The following is a 23,814-nucleotide window of genomic DNA, read 5'->3' as shown; positions in this document are numbered from 1 at the left end:
TAGTCACTCTTGGTTATGGTGGTGCACAGTACTATACGTACGTATAGTTATAGTTTAGTGCGCTAGTGCATCGGACAACCGCGACACGCAATCCAACATCGCCATCGTGACGCGTTTCCAATCGCAAAACTAATCGTATACCTATGATTCGAATGTAATACGTCAATTTCAATGTGCTCGTAGTCTTTGAGATTGCTGTATCGAGTTTACCTCCGAATGATTTCATTTTATTCATCATTTTGCTTATCGTCATTTTCACAACCTGAACGTTCGAATCGTCAGCACAATAACGTGCATACATTTAAAATATAATATGTAATTGTTACATAAAATTATTATTCGCACACAATGTCACCTTGACTCTCCTTTCAATCGTCGTCATTTTTTACCTTCCGCATTGTGTTTTCTTCATGCGCATGTTCCGCGCGTTGCAGGCTCTCGGAAATCGTGTTATACATATTGTTATTGTTAATGTTATTTCATTGTTATTGTCACCATCATCATTATCATTAGGGTATGCTTCGATCTATATTCTTTTGAGTGCAACCTGCACGTGCATATATACCTATCCCGAACGCGTATATTATATCCCATATTTATACACTAATTCCAATCGGAGACGCGAAATAATCGCTAAACTCTCGGTGGACGTAAAACGCGTGTGCTGATGCAAATTATCACCCGATACGTATCTATTGTGAATATAATACACGGGGACAATATGTGGAAACTGGCCAGTCTGTACACCTCGCTAAAGTTAACTTAACGTAGCGCAGCGTATGGAGTGGCCAGTTTCCCCATATTGTTCCTGTGCAGATATATGTTTAAGTATGCTGCAACGTATGGTTACTTGATTTCTCGATTAAATATTATATAAATATGATAAACATAAACTCTACGGTGTATGAGGAAAAATAATCGCATCGATAGAAAGAAACAGAGTGAAAAAAGTAACAACTTAATTCTGAGACTTCCTTTACAACAAATTCGACCCCATGTGTTTTTTTGTCTTTTCATCCATCACATTGGGTAAATTTTACCGATACTTGTTTTACAAAATGTTCAAAGTATTTTCTGGTATTTTTTCAATCGCGACCCGACTGATAGTATTCACACAGCAACCATTTGAACTTGGCTGGGTGAATTTGAACCAGCGTGATCACGGGGGGGGTGGATGTATCTAGGATAGTTTGATATTTTTAGATTTTCGTCGCATTTATTTTCTTTGATTACGAGAAAACTATAGGCGACCGCTCATTAACGCGGAGGTTAGAAATTAATTGGATGATCCTTGAAAAAAACTGAATCAAGGCAAGATGTGTAATAATAATGACAATGATGATGTGTAACGAAATGTCAAAAGCAAACGAGTTTCTATTACTTTCTATTAGGTGTACACATATGTATATGAGTTCTATTTTCATTTTATTGTAAATCTGTAAGGTTGTTCTGCAGGATAAAAAATAAACGCAAATTCCTAGTGTCAAGTCCAAGCTTTTTGGATCAGACTTTATACCCTACCTATGTAATAGGTGATTGAACAGAAAAGACTCTTTTCACGGAGTGATGATATAACAGAAATTTGTATGTGATGAAAATCAAGTTGAGAAAATTGATCCATCACGATTGATGATTCAAGTTCATGATTCCGAAGATTCGAGATGTTTTTTACGTTCGTTTACCAAGCAACGATAACGAGTCGATTTTATAACCTTGAAACCTCCTGTCACCACGAACAACTTATCTAAAATACTTGACGATGTATACCGATCTTTATCTTTTTCGCTTCCTGTATGACGGCAGCGACGAAGCGTTAACTGACTTAATCCATTAAATGAAAATTTATACGCCGATATTCATTTGTACCGTGATGAATTTTCCCAAAAATTTCAATTACCATGATGCATAAGATTTGTTATATTTTTGACAATAATTATCAATCACCAACCTATGTTGATGATTATTCTAGTGATATTACACTGCTTACAAAAATTAGCGGACCACCCCATTTTCGGTCCGAAAAACGTTCAATTTCGAAACCTAATAACTGCTCGAGAAATTGAGGTAGAAAGTTGCAAAAAAAAGCATTTTGAAGCTTGAAGCTTCACCTTTCAGATGCTTTTTGTCGATTTGGATTATCTATCCTTGTTCACTAGTTACACCCTCCTGATTCAAGTCACGTCGAAAACGCGAAGTCGACTTTTGACTTTGAAAAGGTGCACCGGGTGACTCGGTCGTTGGATTTAAAATTTTCTGATGTCATTTTGAAGTTCGAAGTGTCCTCTTCAAAACGTGTTTCCTAAATTTTTCGTACGATCTTTTTTGCACGAGTTATGCGACTCTGAAGCAATTATTGTCCATAAATGTTTGATCGAATGCCCTGACCGATCCAGTTATCGTATCGAGGTTTTTCAAAAACCATTTTAAAAGGTGAAGCTTCAAGCTTCAAAATGCTTTTTTTGCAACTTTCTACCTCAATTTCTCGAGCAGTTATGAGGCTTCGAAATCGGTCGTTTTTCGGAGCGAAAACAGGGTGGCCCGCTAATTTTAGTGCGTAGTGTATTTTAATAGGTATATTATACCGATTCAAGTGGTCAAATAGATTCACTACCTGAAAGTTATGACGTATAATAAAGTTTTATAATGAGTGGATTCACTCTTGGGGAAAATTTTTTTTCATTAAATTGTTTCTATACCATTTGGTATCCGATTCGCAGAACTCAAATGGTCACATTTCACTCGCGTTTCAACGTAGTCCATGGTATCGCTAATAATCGATTTTCAAACTCGTAAATCAACGCTGAAAGATAGGATTTTACAAAAATAGAAAAAAATCAGTTCACATTTCTTTCGAAAATTTGTTATCAACCGATGTGTGTCATAAAATGACAAATGGAAAAAAAGAACAGAAAAAAAAAAATTTATTTATACATCTATCGCACGGATAACGCAATCGCACCGTGCAATTGAATAAAATATCATTTGACGTATTCCTGCATTAGTAGGTACATATTTACCGCAGCTCTCGCTCGATTCCTCTCGAGGAAGCACATGCATTTTCGCTCTCGTCGTAATTAGCCTGCGGTGGTGCACGTGTATCGACATGTACGTAAAGGTGAACACAGGTACATTATACCGGTAGTATATAATACATATATGTATATGTACGACAAAATGCACATACGCAACTTATATATATATACATATACGTAAATAGGTAAAACTTACAGAACGTCGTTGCTTCGTGTCGCGTTCGTGTGTGTAAATTAATTCCTCCGTTATGTGTAATGGAGTCATATACATACGCGGGTATCATATAATCCAGCAAAACGCAGCTGTGTATATATGTCACGAGCACAAAGTATATATACCGTCGTATACACATAGTGTGTGTGCGTGTGATCTAGAATGGTCATTATTGCGGATACATTGGAAAGCGCTGATGCAGTTATGCACTCGCATAGCTGAAATACGCGGCTATGAGAGTTTACGTTGCGTGAGGTACACGGATATACAAATACATACACATAGGTACATGAAAAAGATTCCCATGTACGGTTCATACACGTAAATAAGTACATATGATACTTTGATACATGTACCGTACACGTGACACAGTAAAGCATCGCGGAGAGAAGAGAAAAAAAGAAAAAAAAAAAACGAAGCGAAGGAGTAAGAAGAGTGCGTCAGTATAGTTGACAGGCCCAACGTCAACTATCCGACTTATAATAAACGACTATATCAAACAACCAGTCTTTTGTATAAACGTGGGCAGACCTGCGGCTCATAATATTATAATTGCGTATAGCTTCTCCGTACACTAATTCGATAAGTGCACAAGAGAACCGTGTTACTCGTACATACCGACGATGAATTCTTCGTAACGCCAGATCGTGACGAGTTGGGTTCGATTCGAGTTCTCTCGTTCACCCGATAAATAAATGTCGTCCGTAGAATCGAAAAAAGGCAAAAATTGATATCGATGCGTTGAAAAATTGTTAAACGGTTACAGTGCCGGGGCACGAGTCGGCTGTTATATTACAGCGACCTCGACAGCGACCATGTTCCACGCTACATACCAGCTTGTATTTATATGTATATATAAATATCTACCTGTACGTAAAAACGAACGGATGGTACACAATAAACGAGGTAGGTACGTACGAGTAACTGACCGTTGACAGCGTGGCAGGAGGCATATAACGGTATATACTCCGAATATAATCTTACCTTTTTTCTACCTGTTGTATACGACGGACGTTTTGTCCGAAGCAAAGGACGCGTATAGCTATACTCGTACGTGCGAGTACGCGCGCGCGCGCGCGCGCAATGCCCGAGTAAATAGCTTTATCCGGTTCTCTTAAAATTTTCCAAACATTTCTCGGTACCCGATGTACCCGAACTATATAACGATGAAAAAATTACCGAAAACTTTCGTAGAAAATTTGAAAATTCGTACCTGTGCCAGGGGTTCTATTGCAGGGTGGGGAAACTTCTTCAAGGGCAAATTAAGGTTGCCCCCGGACATCGACTACTTTCATTCGGTACGAGGGCTGATCTCGATGGTTTTTTCAAATCGAAGGGGAGGATCTCTGCCCGGTTTCAGACCAACTGAAAGCGCACGTAGCATCGATTAGTTTGGAATCGAAGAAACATTTCACGCGATATTCACCACAGATCTGATCAAAGTATGAAATTATATTCAAATGTTGATCGCGTCAGCAGGTGACTGGCGATTCTTCCCTAGATGATCTCGTTGGTTCTTCGATATGACGCCGAAACGCTTTTAAATATACACGCGTTTCGAATACACGGAGAAGACGTACACACGTTTAGACACATATTACATAGCGATGTATAAACGCTTTAGAGCTCGCATTTCGAGCCGCAACTTCTTATCTCCCCGGTTATCCTTGCCGCATACGAATTGCGGGCGACGTTGCTATATACTCGTGAGTTTTACGTGCGTTACGATATTACACTTAGCTAGCACAAATCGTGTAATCAATGAATTCGGCAACAATGCGTTATATTATAAACACCGAGCCGACTGAAACCAAACAGTTTCAACGATAAGACGACGACTAATATAAATACAACGTATCAAACGCAGTGTGAAACACATAGCTACACAACGCGGAAAACCTGGGAAGAAATGAAAAAATGTACAAATCTAACCACCCCCCCCCCCCCCCCCCCTGTCGTTCTCTGCATTTTTTCTTGAGCAAACGAACGAACACTGATTTTAACCCCCTTCTCTCCAAGTAGACCCTACATCGAAGCTGTACACGTATACACACGTACAGCGACGACGTTCAAATGAAAATGAATGCGCAGGTGTATGGATGGTTTATCTGATATAACATGGATGATATAGATAAGACGTTTTTTTTTTCTTTGGAGTTCGGTATCTATCGTTGATATACCGCACCCCTTGTTTTGTTGCTTTATCGACTAGAAAGGAATTTTCGGGTGATTACATTAAGTGGGAATTTCATGTGTCTTCTTTGTTGGTGACACCGGGGTATGTAAAGAAAGCGGAGGGTCAGAGGGGCGAGAAGACCTGCGGAGGTCGAGGGGGGTTTCGCTTAACGAATCGGTAGTTCGCGTTCAAGAATGAAAGAAGGCCGCACCGTCGCGGGTCAAGAACGTCGGTACGCCGCTGCCGCTGCGGAACGACGAAGGTAGGTATAGGATACGAAGGTAGGTAGGGACCCTCGGTAGTTTTACCCACCTTCGACGGTACGGGGGGGGGACGGAGTTCTTCCCAAGAGAGGGAAGACGCGGCGCGAGCTAACAGAAAAAGGAATAAGAATGAGAAAAATATGAAGAATAAGAGGTATAAGAAGAAGTAGGAAAAGGAGGAGAGCATTCCGAATAATAAGCGAGCGGAGCTCGAATGACGCGAAATATAAATAAAATGACGTGGCAACGGTGTTGGTGAGATGCTCGGTGATTCGTCGTCGTCGCGTTCCTGCGAGTCTTTTTACTTCGCCGTATGTATTGTGGCGTTACTATATCTCGCGGTGTAGTAAATAGTTTCGGTGGTATTGGTAACGTTACCCACTGGTAAAAGAATAGTGGTGACACGGTGTGGTAGTAGCAGCGGCAGCATCATCGTATCAACCACTACTTTTCCCCATGCACTGGTGTGGTCGTCGGCTCTCACAATCACAATTGTTGGGACATCCTCGGGTAGAGAGGACGATAGAGCGCGTCTACCGAACGAAGTTTTCAACGAGAGCGAGAAAGACGGTGTAAACTAGAATGCACGCGTCTCTCCCGTTGAACGGACGAAAAACGGAGCAAAAGATAAAAAGAGAATAACACGTATACCTATATAATAGAGGAGAGAATCGTTTGGTTTCTCTTTTCCTCTCTCCCTCGGGATATATCCTCCCTGTCTAGCCTCACGGCGAAGAAGCGTCTCGTCCAGGGAGCGGGTGTCGAGAGAGGGTGGCTGGAAGAAGAGACAAGGGCGAACGGGGAGATGGGGTGGAGAAAGGGCAAAGATGAGGGGCGAAGACGGGGGAGGGGAAGGAACGACGAAAGGGTGGCGATCGTAGGCGAGAGGGTAGCACGGGAAGAAGCGGCGGAGAGGAAGGGATAGAGGAACGGGGCTGGAGAGGGAAGATCGTGGGTTCGTTCGGTAGGGCGCACACACCGGTCGACGACGACAGGATTCGTCTCGAGGTGTTGTGTCGAGAGACCCTTTCCTCAATCGCGAGGCTCCACCCACTACAGAGGACGAGAGAGTCTCCTTCTCTCTCGGATCCGCTACAATACTGCAATGCTGCACGGGGGTTTGTATATACCCGGCGTCTGTCCGCCGCACCCGGTTTCGAGGAGTAGCAGGCACTGGTACACTACCAGCACCAACAGAAACCAGTAACCAGTACCAGAAGCAACGCCGGCAGCAGGCACCGACACAGAAAGCATCCAGTCGGCGCGCGCAATCTGGCAACAGTGGATCGCTATAACCGATATTGTGGCCGTGGATTGAATGGAGGGGAACTAGAACTCGGGTCAAACTCCCCACCCCGAAACCGGCGACCCCTCCGCGCCTCGACGACGACGAATACGTCGCTCCTCTGCCCCTCGCGGCAACGTTTTCTCTCTTTCTCTCTCTCTCTCTCGCCAACCCCCTGGCTGCCCCGCAGCACCCCTTCGACGAGCATCTTCGTCCTCCAGATATACCCTCCTGGTGCCGACGCGCTGCTGGCTGGCAGCTTGCGTAGTCCCCGTACTTCTCTCTCTAGGCTCGGGGGGGATCCGCTCTCCTCTGTTCTCTACCCCGGAGGAAGAAGAGAGCCGATCCAATTCTCCCTCTCTGTTTTCAGTCTCTCCCGAACCAACGTGTACGTGTACGTGTACGTGTTTTGTACGGGGGCACGTGAAGTTGTGCGTGAGTGGAGTGCGTGCGAGAGCACAGAGTTTACCGTGGGCCGACGCTCCTGTCGCAACTCCCACCACCCCGCACAATCGCACGAATACCAGCGCACAATACGGAATTTTCGAGTGTTCGTATGTATGAAACGTTGTAGAGGTTTGCGTTGGTATGCGGGTAGGTAGGTGGATGGGTAAGGGAACGGAGGTACCACCACCACCACCACCGTCATTGCTTATACCTCCACCACCACCGTCGTCGTCGTCGTCGTCGCCGTCGTCGTCGTCGTCGTCGTCACCACACCACGACCGAGCACTACCATCACCACCACCATCAGGACGCACAACGTAGTAGAGGGCACCGGGCGCACACAGCGTCGTTGGCTTCAACAACCTCTCACTAGACAGTATTACTTTCAACCGTTTAGCGTTCGGCCAATGCTACCCGGACCGGACGACGGTACCAGTACCCATTCGTAAACACTAGAGGCAAATGTCGTGGTCGTCGTCGTTATCTTCTCCGTTTTATTCGTCGTCATATTCTTCTTCTCCTTCTTCTTATTCATCTTTTTCCTCTGATTCTACTGCTTCGTCGTCGTCGTTGTCATCGTCGTCTTCGTCGTCGTCGTTATTCTCGTTTTCGAAGCTCCGCGTATTCCTCGGCTCCAACCATGACAAGCTGCTGTTGGGTGACGATTGTGCCGCCGCGCTGCACGAGATATAAATAAATTTTGTTGGGACGGTTTTGACATTTCTGTGAGAGTGAGTGTTCATCCGCGCTCCGTTTTATCCGACCCTCGTTCCACATCCTCGTCCTCGTCCTCGTCCTCTTCGTCCTTGCTGCTGCCGCTGCTGCCGCTATTAACGCTGCTGCAGTCATCACTCGCCGCCGAGAGAGACCAGACTCGGGGGATACCTAAAGGAAGTCGGTTTCAATTAATAAAAAAAAATGATAAAAGTTACACGACGATAAGAAAGTGATATATCAATGCGTGCAGCGGTGTTGTTCAGTGTATAGTTAACAGTCTGACAGTTCCATTCATTCCTCATACGGTTGGATACGAATCGAGAGAATTCCTCCTATCTCTCAGTTATATTTATTTGAAAACTAAAAAAAACCAACAATCGACAAAAAAAACCAGCGAGTTTAGATGTTGATAACAATGACAAGGTGATGCTACGTAACTCTGGAAAGTGGAAAATTGATCGTTTTTACTATCGTGATGGATGATGACAATTGACACAGTTATGATAGTTCTGTGTTATGTGAAAAGTGTTTGTTCTAACCAATTTGGATTATAACAAAACTCGTGGCGCGCTATTCGCGGAGGATAATGTGCCACTTAATCGGCCATTAGGTAAGTCTTTGAAACAATTATCAATCGAAACCAGAAATCTCCTCCTACGTCCTTCTAAGGTCACGATCTCCATACCGAAACTGATTAACCATCAATGGAGATCAACGCCAGTGACAAGATACTCGACGTACCATAAACGATCAACCGATCATCGTATTCCCCTTTAGTTTTTTTTTTATTTTCGAATAAACGCGTAGAGTGTCAGTCTTCGGAAAAACTCTTAATATGGCTACGAATATTTCCTCGCAGCTTCCGTCACCCAAAAAGGAAACAGCGTCTGCGAGGTGTACACGATCTTTGAACAGAACATTCGCATATTAAAGAGTGTCGGGACAATTAAAGATTCAATTGAAACGGATTAGGAGTGGATTAATCATCGCGATGATCGTACAGGCGACATCGATGCAGTGAGCGGAGAGTTTGGCGCTCATTGTCAGAGTCGTTGCTGCAGATTTGAATGGAATTTTGCAGACGTCAGCTGAGCATCGGCAACAGCAGCGACGTAGCGGTCGTGAACGCGTTCCATTTGTTTAATGACTTTTAAAGAGAAAAAAAAAAAACACGCGCAGCTACAGAATCGGAATAGTGAAATGGTCGGAGGATGAAGGTATATTTGCGCGGTGTATTAAAAACTGAAGAGGAGGAAAGAGAATGGAAAAAGGAGGGTACGGCAGAAACTTACGTTTCAAGAACGCGTGCTAATATAATTCGTTGGAGGATCTATTTCCGAGCTAAGAATTTCGTCACGAGTCTTTCAATGGCGTGCAAAATCAGGCTGAGCTTTAATTTTAACTCAAATCCGTGATATGCGAATATCGCGCGAATATCGAAACTGTTAATTGCTCTCTCTCTCTCTCTCCCCACCTGATCACTCGCCGAATCGCTCTTTTTCCTCCATTTTCCTTCGGAACGTAATCGAGACCATGTCGTTTTCGTTGTCGCAAGTCGTATAGAGTAGTAGTCTTTGACCGGTTAGGAGATATCGACGTATCGAGTATTACAACGGGACTGCAGTTTCTAGTTCTTCTATCTCCACACATATGTCAGATAATATACACACTTTGGTACACGACACGTTCGTCCGTAGTCTACATGTATATTAATTCTGGTTTGTTCCATACTTTTGCAGACCATTGCAGCTGTACATGTACAACCAATAGAATGCCATTGCCTGTCTACCAACCGTCAAGCTTTCACTTGGCACTCTAAAAATGAGCAGAAAAAAAAACAAAAACAACAACAACAACAAATAAGTAAATAAGAAGAACGAAATAAAATAATGGACAAGCACTCTTACGATCACTTTTATTATGCACAGATTATATACCTATCTACCCTAGTCGCTCCTAGGTGCAATACACCTACTTTACTTCAAGTGGTTCGAATAGGTGTCTCCTTCGCACATTCTTGTACATGTTCACATTTTATCGCTGCATTGGATGAAAATCGTCGACGTCGTCGTGATTCTACGTAGTTAGTTAGTTACTTGCTTACTTACCAACTTCTAGTCCCAGTTAGTTTGGTGGGCAGGTAGGTAGGTAGGCAGGCAGGTAGGTACGTTCTCGCGAGGTAAGGCTAGGTCGGTCGGGTTATAAGGCAGGCGGGTAGCAAGCAAGCAAGCAAGCAAGCGAGCAAGTAGTGTAGGATAGGGATACACATGCCTCGGATCAGAGAGTGTGTTTCTTAAACGTTTGTAATCTTAATATAAGCTGGGTGGCGCAATATCAGAAATAGGTTTGTTAAAATAAGCTTGTGTAACAGACTGGCTGCTCGCTAGACCGCAGCTAGGAGAAGCCCAGGGAATAAGGCAACATCAGCATCGCCAGCAACATCATCGCGATGTTTCGAAGAGATATAGAAAATTTTGCAGGAAATAATATATACCCTACAATATCATTCGCCATAACAGAAAATGCCTCGCGCACGCTATAGATCGCATAACGAACGGGAACCGACTGAAAGGACCTTTAAGGGTAGGGCTTTTCGTCGCTTGGGGATTTCGGGTCGAGGGTCGACCCTTGTCAATCTTTTCGCCGTTATTCATCGGCATAAAATTCTACGACGAGAGACCGCAGTCAAGGTGGACGGAAAATTTCAGTTGCCGAAGCAATTCCGAGTTGTACCTCGAATTCTTATAATTTTCTCCATCACATCGCAGGCGAAAAAAAAAAATCTCAAAATATACTCTGAAGCGTGTAACTTGCGGACAAATGAAATATCGTGAAAAACGAACGGTCTGAGAAATCGCACAATAACCGTTTGCACGTTTCTGTACATATGTGTAATATTTATGAATAACAGGTACACCAATGGCTAAATTGCATCCAAAGTTATGAAACTGTTTTGCCGCGACAATCACGCGGCGTTGTGTGTCGAATGCACGGTGTATTTGCACGTACGTCAATATATACGTAATCTAGCCATACCGATATTAACGTTCGGAGTATATCGGTACACATACACGTCGTGTATATGTATGTATATATACTTATATATGTGTATATATTTAAATACGCATATACACCTACGTTACCCGGTATACAAGTAGACGCGAAACGCTGACAATGGTGCAGCCTTCGTATATTATTCTCGTACTTTGCTCAAGGTAAAACGCAATTAAATTTTCATAATTAATTGTTGCACAATACGTCGCTGCCCGAGATGGCACATACATATACTTATCAGGCAAACGAAATTATAATGTTACACGATGCTGCTTATTAACATTACCTACGTACGACGCGAAACATGTGTACGCATTTGTGTATCGCTTACACACCCACCGGTTGTTGGTACACGTACGCACTCGATTTATAATTCGTGCAACACGCTCGATCGTCTTCCGATCGGATGAATAAAAATTGGCAACGTTGCGTTACGAATACCCACCACTATACTTCGGAGAGGAGGAAAAATAAAATGAATAAAAAAACATCCAACACCCCGTCGTCTACCGGGTAGTTCGAGTGACAGCTGTCATTTCTATCGCATGTATAGATTTACAAGTATATTGCACGTGTGCACCCAGGTTTCTCATACATATATATTATATATATATGCATATGTATGTATCGATACATGACTACTCGAACGTTAGAATGCATTTATATACGACACCAAATGAGCCAAGATTAATCGAAACTCCTAAGGTCCTTAAATTTGTGGACACTGTTTCAACTTGGTAACAGGATGTGTTGAGTTTTTTTTTCATACTCAACACCCTGTGCCGCAGGGAAAAATGCAATTGCAGCGGTAGAAAATTACCGTATAGAAAACTGAACTCACGGTGACATTTACTCTCTTATATAGCACGTATAAAATGTAACCGGGAAAGGGAGGCGTGTCAGTAATAATCATTCCTTAAATGGAAATCAAAGGTATCCCATCCCCCCGTCAATCTTTGCGTCATGATTTCGCGTTTACTAGCTATGTAATACACGTGTATATATATACATATACATACGATACATTTATATGTACGCGTGTTCTCATGTACTCGGTTATGCCGCTGTTAAGTTTCGCAATTTTGCCCGGCATCGTGTCGCAATTTGTGAGTAGGTATGTATGTAACGTAAATACACAGGCAGGTACCTACTCCTTCGCCAATGACGACTACGACGACGACGATGATGATGACGATGACGACGACGACGACGACGACGATGATGATGGGAGAGTGAGAGGAGGAGGAGGATATGGAATAGAATAGGAAAACGAAGAGAAGGACAGAAATTTACTCGTCGCAATATAATCGCGCGTTTGTCGTCCAAACTTTCGAGTCGTGACCCTAAACAATAAGGTGGTTCTAAGTGAGAAGGATGTAAGTGAAAAGCTGTTGGTAACGTAAGAGGAAGTCGGAGAGGAACGACGGAGCTCGATATAGAAAAAGATAAAGAGGGGGGAGTGGGCGTGGGAGGTTGTCGAAGGGTAAGTTTTGCGAAGAATTCGTGCCACGTACCGCGGAGCAACCCGAACATGCGATGGTAAATCCGGAAATAATAATTATACGAGATTGTAGATTGAAGTCTATTAGTGGACTGTGACCCTTATATAATGAAAATATCACGTGATCGGCTTTTGTTGTATAATCTGTTTACGCTTATGTTATATTGGTTTAAAAATATGACGGCACTCGTTTTATTGCCGCATATGCTGCTGCTGCTGCTGCATAGACGTTCCGAGTCGAAGTCGGAGTCCATCGCGGCTGAAAATCACTACCCGCGTTTCTAAATCATTCGCCTAGATTTTCAGTCATACCTGCGGCACGTTATGAACTCTGATTCCAAATCGATGACTGATTCGGACCATAGTTGCCATAGGTGTACACCCACCCATTCGAACGTTGGATCGTAGAAGAATAAAAAAAAAATCAATTCAAGTACATACGAGATCTGGCGAAGCACGTAAAAAAGAAAATCTAAAAATCGTTAGCTCGCAGTGCACTTCTCCAGTTGTTAGAAAAATATCATTGTGAGTTTCAAAGCCGTTGAGATGCATAAAATACTTATATTAGAAACGTGCATCGTTAACACGGTTATAAACTCGGATCGATTATGTGAGAAGTGCAGAGCTGCGCGATAACAATGATTTTATTTTATTTTACTTTTTTTTCTTCAGAATATTACTTCTCGCTGCGGAGTTTTCATACATTTTTTTTTCATCTTTTTTAATTCAAATTTTTCTTTCTACAAAGGCGTAACGGTATTACGAGCATCGTGAAACATTACTCATATACCAGTATGTATATATAAATATATATAAAACGCATATCGCACACGTGGATTAATACCAATACATTCAAGTATACACTGGTACAGCGATACCACACATCTTGCCTTGGTCTCTTTGTTCAGATCGCATCATCGACAATGATTTTAAACGCAAGCTGTACAAGAGGGTCTTTGTTATGAGCCCCGAGTAGGCACTAGTTGACGAAATATTGACATACGAGAATAGAAATCCGAGAGGGGATAGAATAATGAGGAGAGGTATAGCTGAAAGAGGGAGAGGTATGCACACATGTACGACATACATACGTACGTATATATATATATATATATAGCAGAAGGGATGCGGAACGAGGGAGAAATTCAGGGGGGTGGAATGGACTGTTGGGAGGGGGTAGGGTGAGAAAAAGGTTGGGTTAGTATCGGCTGCTACTGAGCGATACTCGTGGTATTGGTGATTGTTGAGTTGTATCGGTGTCTCTTCGTAATATCTACATATTTACACACCGGCGTGCACATGTATATACGATACATATGTAAACGGCGGCGCGTATATAGAACCATGAGAATTGAGCAGAGTTTGAATTTGACGAAGGGTGAGGCCTGCAACAACGCCGGGGATGACGTCATCTGGGAATATTCTCTCCGCCGTCAGGGGTATCGAATTGTTTCGAGAAATCGATCGACGCTTCGTATATACGTACATATTATATATATATATGTACGTATACGTGTCTCTGTGTGTCTATGTAACTGCGGTACATAGTACCGTATAGCAGCCAATGCAGCAACCGCCAACTACGGCGGTAACTCGTCTTGTTAATATTGCGATTGTATGCGTACATTAATCGGTTTTCCAATGTGCGTTAGCCCTGTAACGACGTTACAATGTAATTGATCCAAAGGAGACATCTCATTTCTTATTATCGCAGTTGTTGCAATTTTCATCCTTCGCCCAAGACCCGAAGTTATACATTGTCTGGATGTGACATCTCGTTCTCACTTCGCTTGGATAATCGTTCAACGCGATACGTAAAATTTGTAGTTGCATTCGTATAACATTTTCATCGTGTGATTGACGAAGTTGATGGGCATTCCATGATCGAAGGTACCTCGTGCGGACGGTTGAAATATCCTGATTCAATTAATAACTCAAACGGACAATTATTGATTAGCCCGAATGAAACACACTGAAATTTTTCGGGGGTTGGTGGAAATCGCGCAAGTTCGGCGAGCGTATGAAAATTCAGCGCATCTCGCGAACGTAATTTGGGTTTAAAAAAAGCCTGGACTACGTAACGTATGGCAGAAGTATCGGTATTGGTATCAGAAAATTTACCGCACAAAATATTGACGGATGGGTGATTATGGTGGTGAGTAGTAGAGTAGGGGAGGGGCACCGTAGCGCGTAGCGTATCCGTAGTAAAAAGGAGAGCGGGTCGAGTAGAGGAGAGGAGTGTAAAAGGCGAAAGGAGGAGAGGAAGAGAAGAGAGCTGCATGGGCGCTCTGTGTGAATAGGGAACACGTGCATTTCCCACAGAAAAGCGAACGCGCACACGGCACACGGGCAGGGGCTTCGCAAGGAGGCAAGCGCATGCATCCGCGCAGCGTGTGCAGGGCGACCCAGCTGGGTTGTACGGCCCATGGTTAGGTACCAGTAGGTAGGTAGGTAGGTAGTTACCTAGGTATGGGTAGTTTTGTGTCGAGGGGTAACTCCACGAGTCGTTGCGACCGACCAGGGCGAATATTTGAAAACTACAAGGCGCGACACAAACGCCGGAGAGTGAGGGTCCCACACCGGACAAGTTCTTTTGAGTAGTCGATGAAAGCGGTAATTTCGGTTCGGAAGTCTCTTTCCTTTCCTTTTCTTCTCTGACTACTTGCTTCCTTCGCACCGTAGCATTTCCTTCGTCGATGAGAAGAAAAATAAAAAAAAAATCCCACCGCGAAAGTCCTCGTGAATTTATGCACGGATTATTACTCATTTCTCGATATTCTGAACTGGAATTATCGCGTCCGCGGACTTATGCAGTCTGCCAAACGGGCGTTTGGATCGTTAAACGTCGTCGGCTCTCTTTACGACTCTAAGACACGATGAGGCATCTTGCGATACATTTTCGATGCACCAGGCCTTGAGCTGAAAGACACTAAAGAGCAGTGTGGGATGCAGCAGTCAGTATAACTGAGCCACCGCGGTTACACTGGACCGAACACACGGCAGACATCATTTTCGCCTTGCTCATTTCCTTGTTTCGTGTCAAATCCTCAGTAGATTTTTTCTGTGATTTTTTTTCCTTCCTTTTTTCGTAACACACTTCTATTTGCTACTTCTAATTATGCACATATCGATGAAGAAACTTGGAGCATTTATTTATTCTGCCTTACCCAAAAAAGACCTTGGCTCCGCATAGTCGCGTGCTTATTCCCAACTCTAATCCACATAGCGACATATTCTCAAACCCACAACTACAGTATTTTATATTTGTGTATATCGAATAGATGATTTACTCTCGCTCTCGGGTATGACACGGACAAACATACCAATACATGTACGTGTGTATATTTATTTATGTGAAATTACGAATGTTTGCTTTTTGCATAATTTTTTGACCTTCTATTTTAACTGAGAAAAAAAAAACATATGTAAAAGATCTTGTTCTAAGGAGAGTTTTGATATACCTACACAAGTCTGTCGCCAGTATATGATCCACTGGTTTTGAGCACTGGCTAGTCTAATATAATTGCGAATATCATGCGAAGTAAGGTATAAGTTATTAAAACAAAAAGTTATTTGAGTTCAGACTCTTTTCAGATTTTAGTCAACGTGATACAATTATATGCGCCAACTACGCAATAATCGATACCCACGTAGATACATGTGTATAGATGTAATGGAAAAAAGAATAGTTTAACAGGGGAAAAAAAAAAAACTGTCACTGAGCTGGTTTCAGTTCACTACAACCGGTTATTATAGTAATGATGAAACTCTGCGACGTGCGAACTTTAAAACTTCATAGATTTGAAAAACAAATTAACTAAGATTTCATGAGACTCCCTGATTTATTAATCATTCGGTTGATTTTATTTATTTTATCCTTTTTTTTGTGTCTTTTTTTGTCTCGTACTATATACCGTTTTTGTTCAAAGTTTTTTTTAAACGTGTTTCCTTCATATTCTTTTTTGTGAAAATTTGCATAGATTTTTAGTACATAGTTGAAACGACGATCATCTACGTACAAGCGTACAGATGATCATCACCAAAACAGAAATTATTACCGTAATCTGTTATAGTTAATGTCAAAATTTTCAACAATAACTCACAACGAGTGGAATATACAAAATTGATTTGATTTTTCACTTCCTCAATCGGCTCCCATGTTTCATACGTTTATCAGAATAGATAACGTGTTATTTTCATCATCGTTATTTATTGAATTGTTCTTTTTTTTTTGGGTGAACTCTATAAGGATAGATACCTTATCGATTAAAAATTGTACTTCTATAATCGCGTGCGCGGTACGAATAATCAATATGGAGGGGATAAAAATCCTAAGCATATAATAAAAATCCTTGAGACACGGAATAGGCATACGACAGTCGTATACGGTTAGTACGTAATCTAAAACAATCCGAAGGTTACGTGAAGCCGATTTTCCGGTTGAACCGGAAGTCACGTCCTCCATACAACTGACGATAGAATGCTCCCAACCGTACGCACAATCATTCGCCATTCGAAAAAATAATAAAAATAAAAGTGAATCCGTATCGATAAGAACTAGATTTCAAAATCTCATACACAACTTTTCGTACAGACGATAGCTACCGGTGTTCCTCGTTCACTACATCAAAAAAAAAAATACACAAAAAACGATAACTCATCCCAAATCCTCTCTACTCCTATAATGAAACTATATTTCGATAAATCATGTGCAGATATTTGATCATTACTTTGATATTGATTTTAGGGCAACGTTGAGGGGAACGTCGTCTCATTTATACACGCGGTATTTTCTTAACGTTAACAACGGCGGCGATCGGGGTGGGAGTGCAGCCCGTGTTATCATCCGGCTATCATAACACGGCACCATCCCACAACGGGGGTGGTGGGTCGACGCTAAGTGCTGCGGCGATGGTGGCAGCAGCTACCGCCACGGCCACCGCCACTGCTAGCGTGGTGGCCATGCAGGACCGCCAAGATATCCCCACGCAATATAACCAGGTAATAAATCACCAACGTTTTTTCACATAGGTGATAAATTACAGATTGCGATATAATTTTTCCATAGAATCGGTGATAATGACGGAGTTATTTTTTCAGATGCAGAGCCAACATGGAATGGCTCATCAAACGTACAATACGGGGTACGCACAGAGAGGAGCGATGGCTGGACTCGGTCCGGTCGGTATGAATAACTTTAATAGCATGGCGAGTAGCATGGGCTCAATGGGACCGATGCATACCATGAATTCTATGAATTCGATGAACACGATGGGCAGTATGAACACTATGAACCCTATGGCAATGGGAGGAATGAACGGGATGAACGGAATGAATGGTATAAGTCCAATGAATTCAATTGCCAACATGGGTAACATGGGAATGAACAACATGATGGGACCGAATAACATGCAGATGAAACAGATGAATATGCAGGTAATAACACATGTACCCGAAATCATCCCAATTCATCAACTTACGTCCAACCATCAACGTTAATTCAATTAATCGTTTCTCTTATAACTCACAGGCACAGACTCAGCAAGGATATCCAAGAAGGTTAGCGCCATATCCCAACCCGGCGATGCACATGGCTCAGAAAAGGCAGCAAAATCCTTATCCGGGTCCAAACCCTGCCGCCATGCAGCCGGGATTCAACGGGATGCAAGGCAATCAATATCCCAATGCTTACCCCGGCAGTCGGCCGAATTTCCAATCCCAGTATCAGCCGATGCAGGGAATAAATCCATCGAACGCCGGTTTTGGACCAAACTCTATGATCCGGGGTACAACGATGAGGCAAGCAACCCCCTCGTACAACCCGGCGGCACAAGCTGCTAATCAGTATTACGCCAATAACGGAGTACCTACCAACATGGGACCTACGTCCGTGAATAACCAATTCGTTGGACACCAACAGACAACAGGGTATGGCGGTACTTCACCTTACGCTGCGACCAGTCAGTATCAACAGGATGTTGCGACAATGAGAACGAGTGGAGCTGGAAACATGAACTACCAGCATAGTCCTATACCTGGGAACCCAACTCCTCCTCTAACTCCCGCTACCAGTATGCCACCTTATATCAGCCCCAATCCGGATATCAAGCCGAACTTTAACGAGATCAAATCGCCGGTTAATATCCAGAGTGAGTATGCGCAGCGTACAAAAAGTCTCGGTATTTTTATCGGATTTTTGTTCAAAGCACTCTTTGAAAACTTGACACCCATTACTGACACATTCTTTTATTTGTTCTTGCAGAAGACGAGGAGCTGAGATTAACATTTCCGGTCAGGGATGGTATAATCCTCCCCCCTTTCCGGCTGGAACATAATCTGGCCGTTAGTAACCATGTATTCCAATTGAAAACTACCGTTCATCAGACGCTGATGTGGCGATCTGATCTCGAACTACAACTAAAGTGTTTTCATCACGAAGACAGACAGATGAATACCAACTGGCCAGCGAGCGTTCAAGTTTCAGTAAATGCCACACCATTGGTAATCGATAGGGGGGAGAATAAAACATCCCACAAACCACTTTATCTGAAAGACGTATGTCAACCTGGGAGAAATACCATTCAAATAACAGTTTCCGCGTGTTGTTGCGTGAGTATTCGACAGTTTGATACGTAAACATTTGTGGTCAGGCAAAGAAAGATTCACGCCAAAATTGACACAACGATTTAACGACGTGCTTCCTTTCTATTTGTGCAGTCGCATCTATTCGTCCTACAACTAGTTCATCGACCAAGTGTACGGAGCGTTCTGCAAGGACTCTTGCGCAAGAGGTTACTTACGGCGGAACACTGCATAGCTAAAATAAAGCGTAACTTTAATAACACAATGTCGAATAACGGGATGCAATCTGAGAGAGACCGAGATGTGGTGGAGCAAACAGCGTTGAAGGTAAATTTGAATAAAATGAACCAACTATTCGGCATATCAACGCAATATCTCGATTCAAAAGTGCGGACAATAATTACGAATGCTTCGTTATTTCAGGTGTCATTAAAATGTCCTATCACTTTCAAACGAATCACGTTACCCGCGAGGGGACACGACTGTAAGCATATACAATGCTTCGATCTGGAATCCTATTTGCAATTAAACTGTGAAAGAGGATCGTGGAGATGTCCGGTGTGCAAGTAAGTTGATTGAGAAAAAAGAACGAAAGTTATCGATATAATATCGCTTATTACGTTCCAGTTATATAACTTGGAAAAGTTCCTTATTTATTTTCAATGTTCCGTTTTCTTCTCTCTCTCTCTATCAGTAAACCGGCGCAACTCGAAGGGTTGGAAGTGGATCAATACATGTGGGGCATCCTGAATACTACGTTGAATACGTCTGAAGTTGAGGAAGTTACGATAGACTCGGCAGCTAGCTGGAAACCTGCTAAGAGTTTGACGGGTATAAAGTCCGAGGAAGAAAGCGATTGCAAAAGAATGAGTAAAGCCATGTCACCGGGTAGTATGAATATGCCCACAATGAATAATTGGGACATGAATCAGGCGATGAGCCCATACATACCACCGGACATGAACAGCATCGCAAGTGGCTCTATGATGAACAATACCCCCACTACATACGCCAACAATAATATGAACCATCGAAATTCATCGGGTGGCTCGTATGACATGAATTCTGGGACAAATAATAGTAGTAATAACGATTACGCATCTGGCGCAGGACCTCTATCTCATTTAAGCGACTCCGTCAACTCTCTTGATCCCCTTAACGCGATGGAAAAGTCTCTGAACGATCAGGTGAGAAATTTTGTTTCCAGCGATCCATGTATTTTTATAAATACCTTTCAAACTCGTTCGACATTCGACAATCATTGTTGCATTTCTTTACAGATGCCCCACACACCTCACACCCCACATACACCGCACACACCTCATACCCCTGGTGGCGGAAACAGCGGACCTCCAAGTGTACCACCAGCTTCTCAAGAATCTACCGGAAACCACAATACTTCAGGTAACACGAGTACAAACATCAATAACGACTCCACGGACATACCCTCGGATTTGAACTTTGACCCCGCTGCTGTAATAGATGGGGAGGGAACCGGACAGGAAGCTTTGAATGTAAGTACAGCTATAAAATGATATCCGAAGCGATCGCGAAAAAAGAGAGAATCGAATTAATAAGACAACTCGTGATTTTTCCGATATCTCTAGCTGTTGCCAGACAACGTCGTAGACCCAATGGAATTACTTTCATATTTGGATCCCCCGGATTTAAATACGCCACCGAGTAGCGGAGCTAGCAGTGGAAATCCGTCATCTAGTGACGATATACTTGCACTGTTTGAATAAACGAACGCCAGTGATTTAATATATACGTTACGAGGGAATAATCAAATTAAAGCCCCAAAATTTGGGGAGAGTGACCACCAAGTCCGTATCCTACTGCAGAAAAAAAAAATAAAAGTTAAAAAAAATTCTCACATTGTTGAAATGGAAGAAATATTTCATGTAGTAGGAATACAATAAATGGGGTCACTGTGGGTGCTTTCACCTAAACAATGGTACAAACAATCTTAGCTCTAATTGTAATATTCCTATTGACGAAGTTAGGGCATATTAGACGTAGGATATTGGACGTACCCTCTATCGATGGTACCTATCACACGCAACGTTAGCGCTCGTCTCTGAAGAACGTGATACACGGATCGGAGAGAACGAGAAAATCAAACGAAACCAGTATTTACATGAAATACTTTAATGATTGAAATATTTGTAAAATTCACGTGATACAATCGATCCATGTGCAACGGTCTTCATTTAGAAACGGTCTACTCGCGACCAAGGCTACGCCAGACATATATCAGAATCGAAAGAGAAGAAAACGAAAAGAAGAAAAAAAATAAATAAATAAAAAACTACTGTACAGTATCTTTTGTATATAGGTTTCACTTGAAATTAAGTACGATAAGATATTCATCTGTTGTAAAACCACCTTGCTTATTGATGGATATAGCGCATATAGTGTTCCTTTCCTTTAGAAGATAATAGTAACATGTGGAGACGAGTAATCTAGGGGCTAACGGGCTGAACTGTACACTGAAAATAATATTTAAGTATTACCAGTAAATAATGAAAACAATCGCGATTACGAAAAAAAAAAATTGAATAAACTGAAATTAGAAGAAGAAAAAAGAATAAATGAGAAAAGAAAAATCAAGAATACGATGTATCTTTGAAGTTTACCAAACGTTGATCGTACGCCGATATAATAATTCCGATTATCACTGATCATAAATGCGAGAGACCAATATTCCTATATTAAATAGAATTCCTGACAACAAACGCACATTATTTTGTGTTGAAGTTTTTTTTTCTTTTGTTCCTTTTGTCGGTTCAAAAAAATTTTCTTTCACGCTTACACATAATTTATAAATTTTTAATTGTAAGCGGTTCGAGAATGGGTGCAAACCTCTTAATTATTGTCTTGACATATAACTACTGGTGTTATCCGGTAAACATAAGACCACGTGAGTGACGTGCCTGCATTAATTTAAATAACAATGAAACGACCAGTATTACTCTTTCTTACTCGGGTGTTAATTGGTTTTCGTATACCAGGATAAATGATAATCTTAGAATAAAATATGGGCAATCAACTAGAATCTCTAAAGATACATCGGCAATTATTTAGGTATGGTCAACTCATTTTCAATAGCTTGTCCATTGTACTCATTATAAATTACACACATACGCAGGCTGATCAATACAATTTTCATTTTTTAAATCAGTGGCGGATATATCGATATGACTTTAATAGAATACCGGCGCACTCCTAATTGATGGCATTTTGTGCAGTACAAATATTATTATGAAATATTTAAACTTATGTAATGGTGTAATAATAATAAGAATAATAATAATAATAATAATTAAATACGGTATTCGTTAAAAGTTGAAATGATGTCGTGATCGAAACGAAGAATACTTCATTTTTTTTGTGGATCTTTTTTCTCTTTTTATTTTCTCGGGAGATGAAAGAAAATTGCAAGCCGCTGATGCAAAAAAATCGATTTGAACTTTGAATTAGGAAATGAAAAAAACAAAAATTGGGCATAACTATACCTAAATAAAATTATTTGAAACGCAAAAAATGATACTGGCAGAAAAACAAGAAATTGGCCCACGATCCCCTGCTTGCATAGTAATTATTATATTTATATTTTTTTGTGATTAAAAGAGGAGATATACTTAAAAGTGATTCATGTAGATTATACAAATTTTATATATTAAAATAATAATAATAATATTAATATTATTAATAAAAGATAAATAAAAAATGTATTTATATTATTACGCGTGACACGAACGCCTGATAAAGAATTAGATGCGGTCAAGTTTCTATTCATATTATATAACTATATTATAATAACATTATGGAGGTTAGTTTTTAATATTACTTATATTAAGTGCGACGATTGTATATTATTTGTACATATGACAAATAGATTAATAATATAAGCAAAGTGGCAGATACTTATTGGCCAGTTATAACAGTAAAGAAGAAAAAAAAATGGTTATCTAAATTATTTCTCAGAACCAAAACATACGAGAAACGTATGGTATTACCTACCTACATATACCCCTAGAAACATTTAAAAAAAAATAATGATAATTGAAAAAAAAAAGTTAATTATATGTACAATACTATACAGATTTTAACAAGTACAGTTTTAAACTGTATTCCCATTATTACTGACAGTAATAATGGTACTATTACTACCTACCCAATAAAGAACTATCTACTTACTTCAAAATTAGTTTATTCAAACCACGTTGAACTTAACTTAGCTAAATATATCATCAAAAAATTTGGTAGAATACTCAAATATATGGTCAGTACGTATGAGTAGAAAAGAGACTCGTTAGGTGCTCTTCTAAAAATTAATTACAAATTCGATGCAGTCAGATTAAATGACCTGCCCCATACCATAGTTATCTGGAGTAACACCCCAGCTGCACCCACCATATTCAAATTCACATGCATAAGATCACAATATACCCTGATAACGCAAGAAAATTTGCGAGCAATGTAAATATTTAATTTACCAATCGTCAGATAGTCAAATGGAATGGGTTATTTATATTCG

At 41.3% G+C, this 23,814-nt stretch overlaps 1 protein-coding gene across 1 annotated transcript; it reads left to right on the top strand.

Moving 5' to 3' along the window:
* The first annotated feature begins 6,548 nt into the window (after positions 1–6,548).
* On the top strand, positions 6,549–23,481 carry LOC105683868 (zinc finger MIZ domain-containing protein 1). Its single transcript, XM_012396811.3, has 10 exons — positions 6,549–8,744; positions 17,437–17,690; positions 17,790–18,125; positions 18,220–18,838; positions 18,952–19,298; positions 19,407–19,598; positions 19,695–19,837; positions 19,966–20,458; positions 20,552–20,785; positions 20,879–23,481. Exons 2-10 carry the CDS (start codon positions 17,601–17,603, stop codon positions 21,014–21,016), a joined length of 2,592 nt encoding a protein of 863 aa, XP_012252234.2. The 5' UTR covers positions 6,549–8,744; positions 17,437–17,600; the 3' UTR covers positions 21,017–23,481.
* The last annotated feature ends 333 nt before the right edge of the window (positions 23,482–23,814 follow it).

This window comes from Athalia rosae, chromosome 6, assembly GCF_917208135.1.
Source record: "Athalia rosae chromosome 6, iyAthRosa1.1, whole genome shotgun sequence".
Taxonomy (NCBI): domain Eukaryota; kingdom Metazoa; phylum Arthropoda; class Insecta; order Hymenoptera; family Athaliidae; genus Athalia; species Athalia rosae.
This window is presented reverse-complemented; position numbering and strand designations above follow the sequence as displayed.

Bases quoted from the DNA above. Each gene is read 5' to 3' on its own strand.
- LOC105683868 (XM_012396811.3), top strand. From the start codon at position 17,601: ATGGTGGCAGCAGCTACCGCCACGGCCACCGCCACTGCTAGCGTGGTG. The intron at 18,839-18,951 runs GTGAGTATGCGC...TTGTTCTTGCAG, and splicing joins ATCGCCGGTTAATATCCAGA to AAGACGAGGAGCTGAGATTA. The intron at 19,838-19,965 runs GTAAGTTGATTG...TCTCTCTATCAG, and splicing joins TGGAGATGTCCGGTGTGCAA to TAAACCGGCGCAACTCGAAG.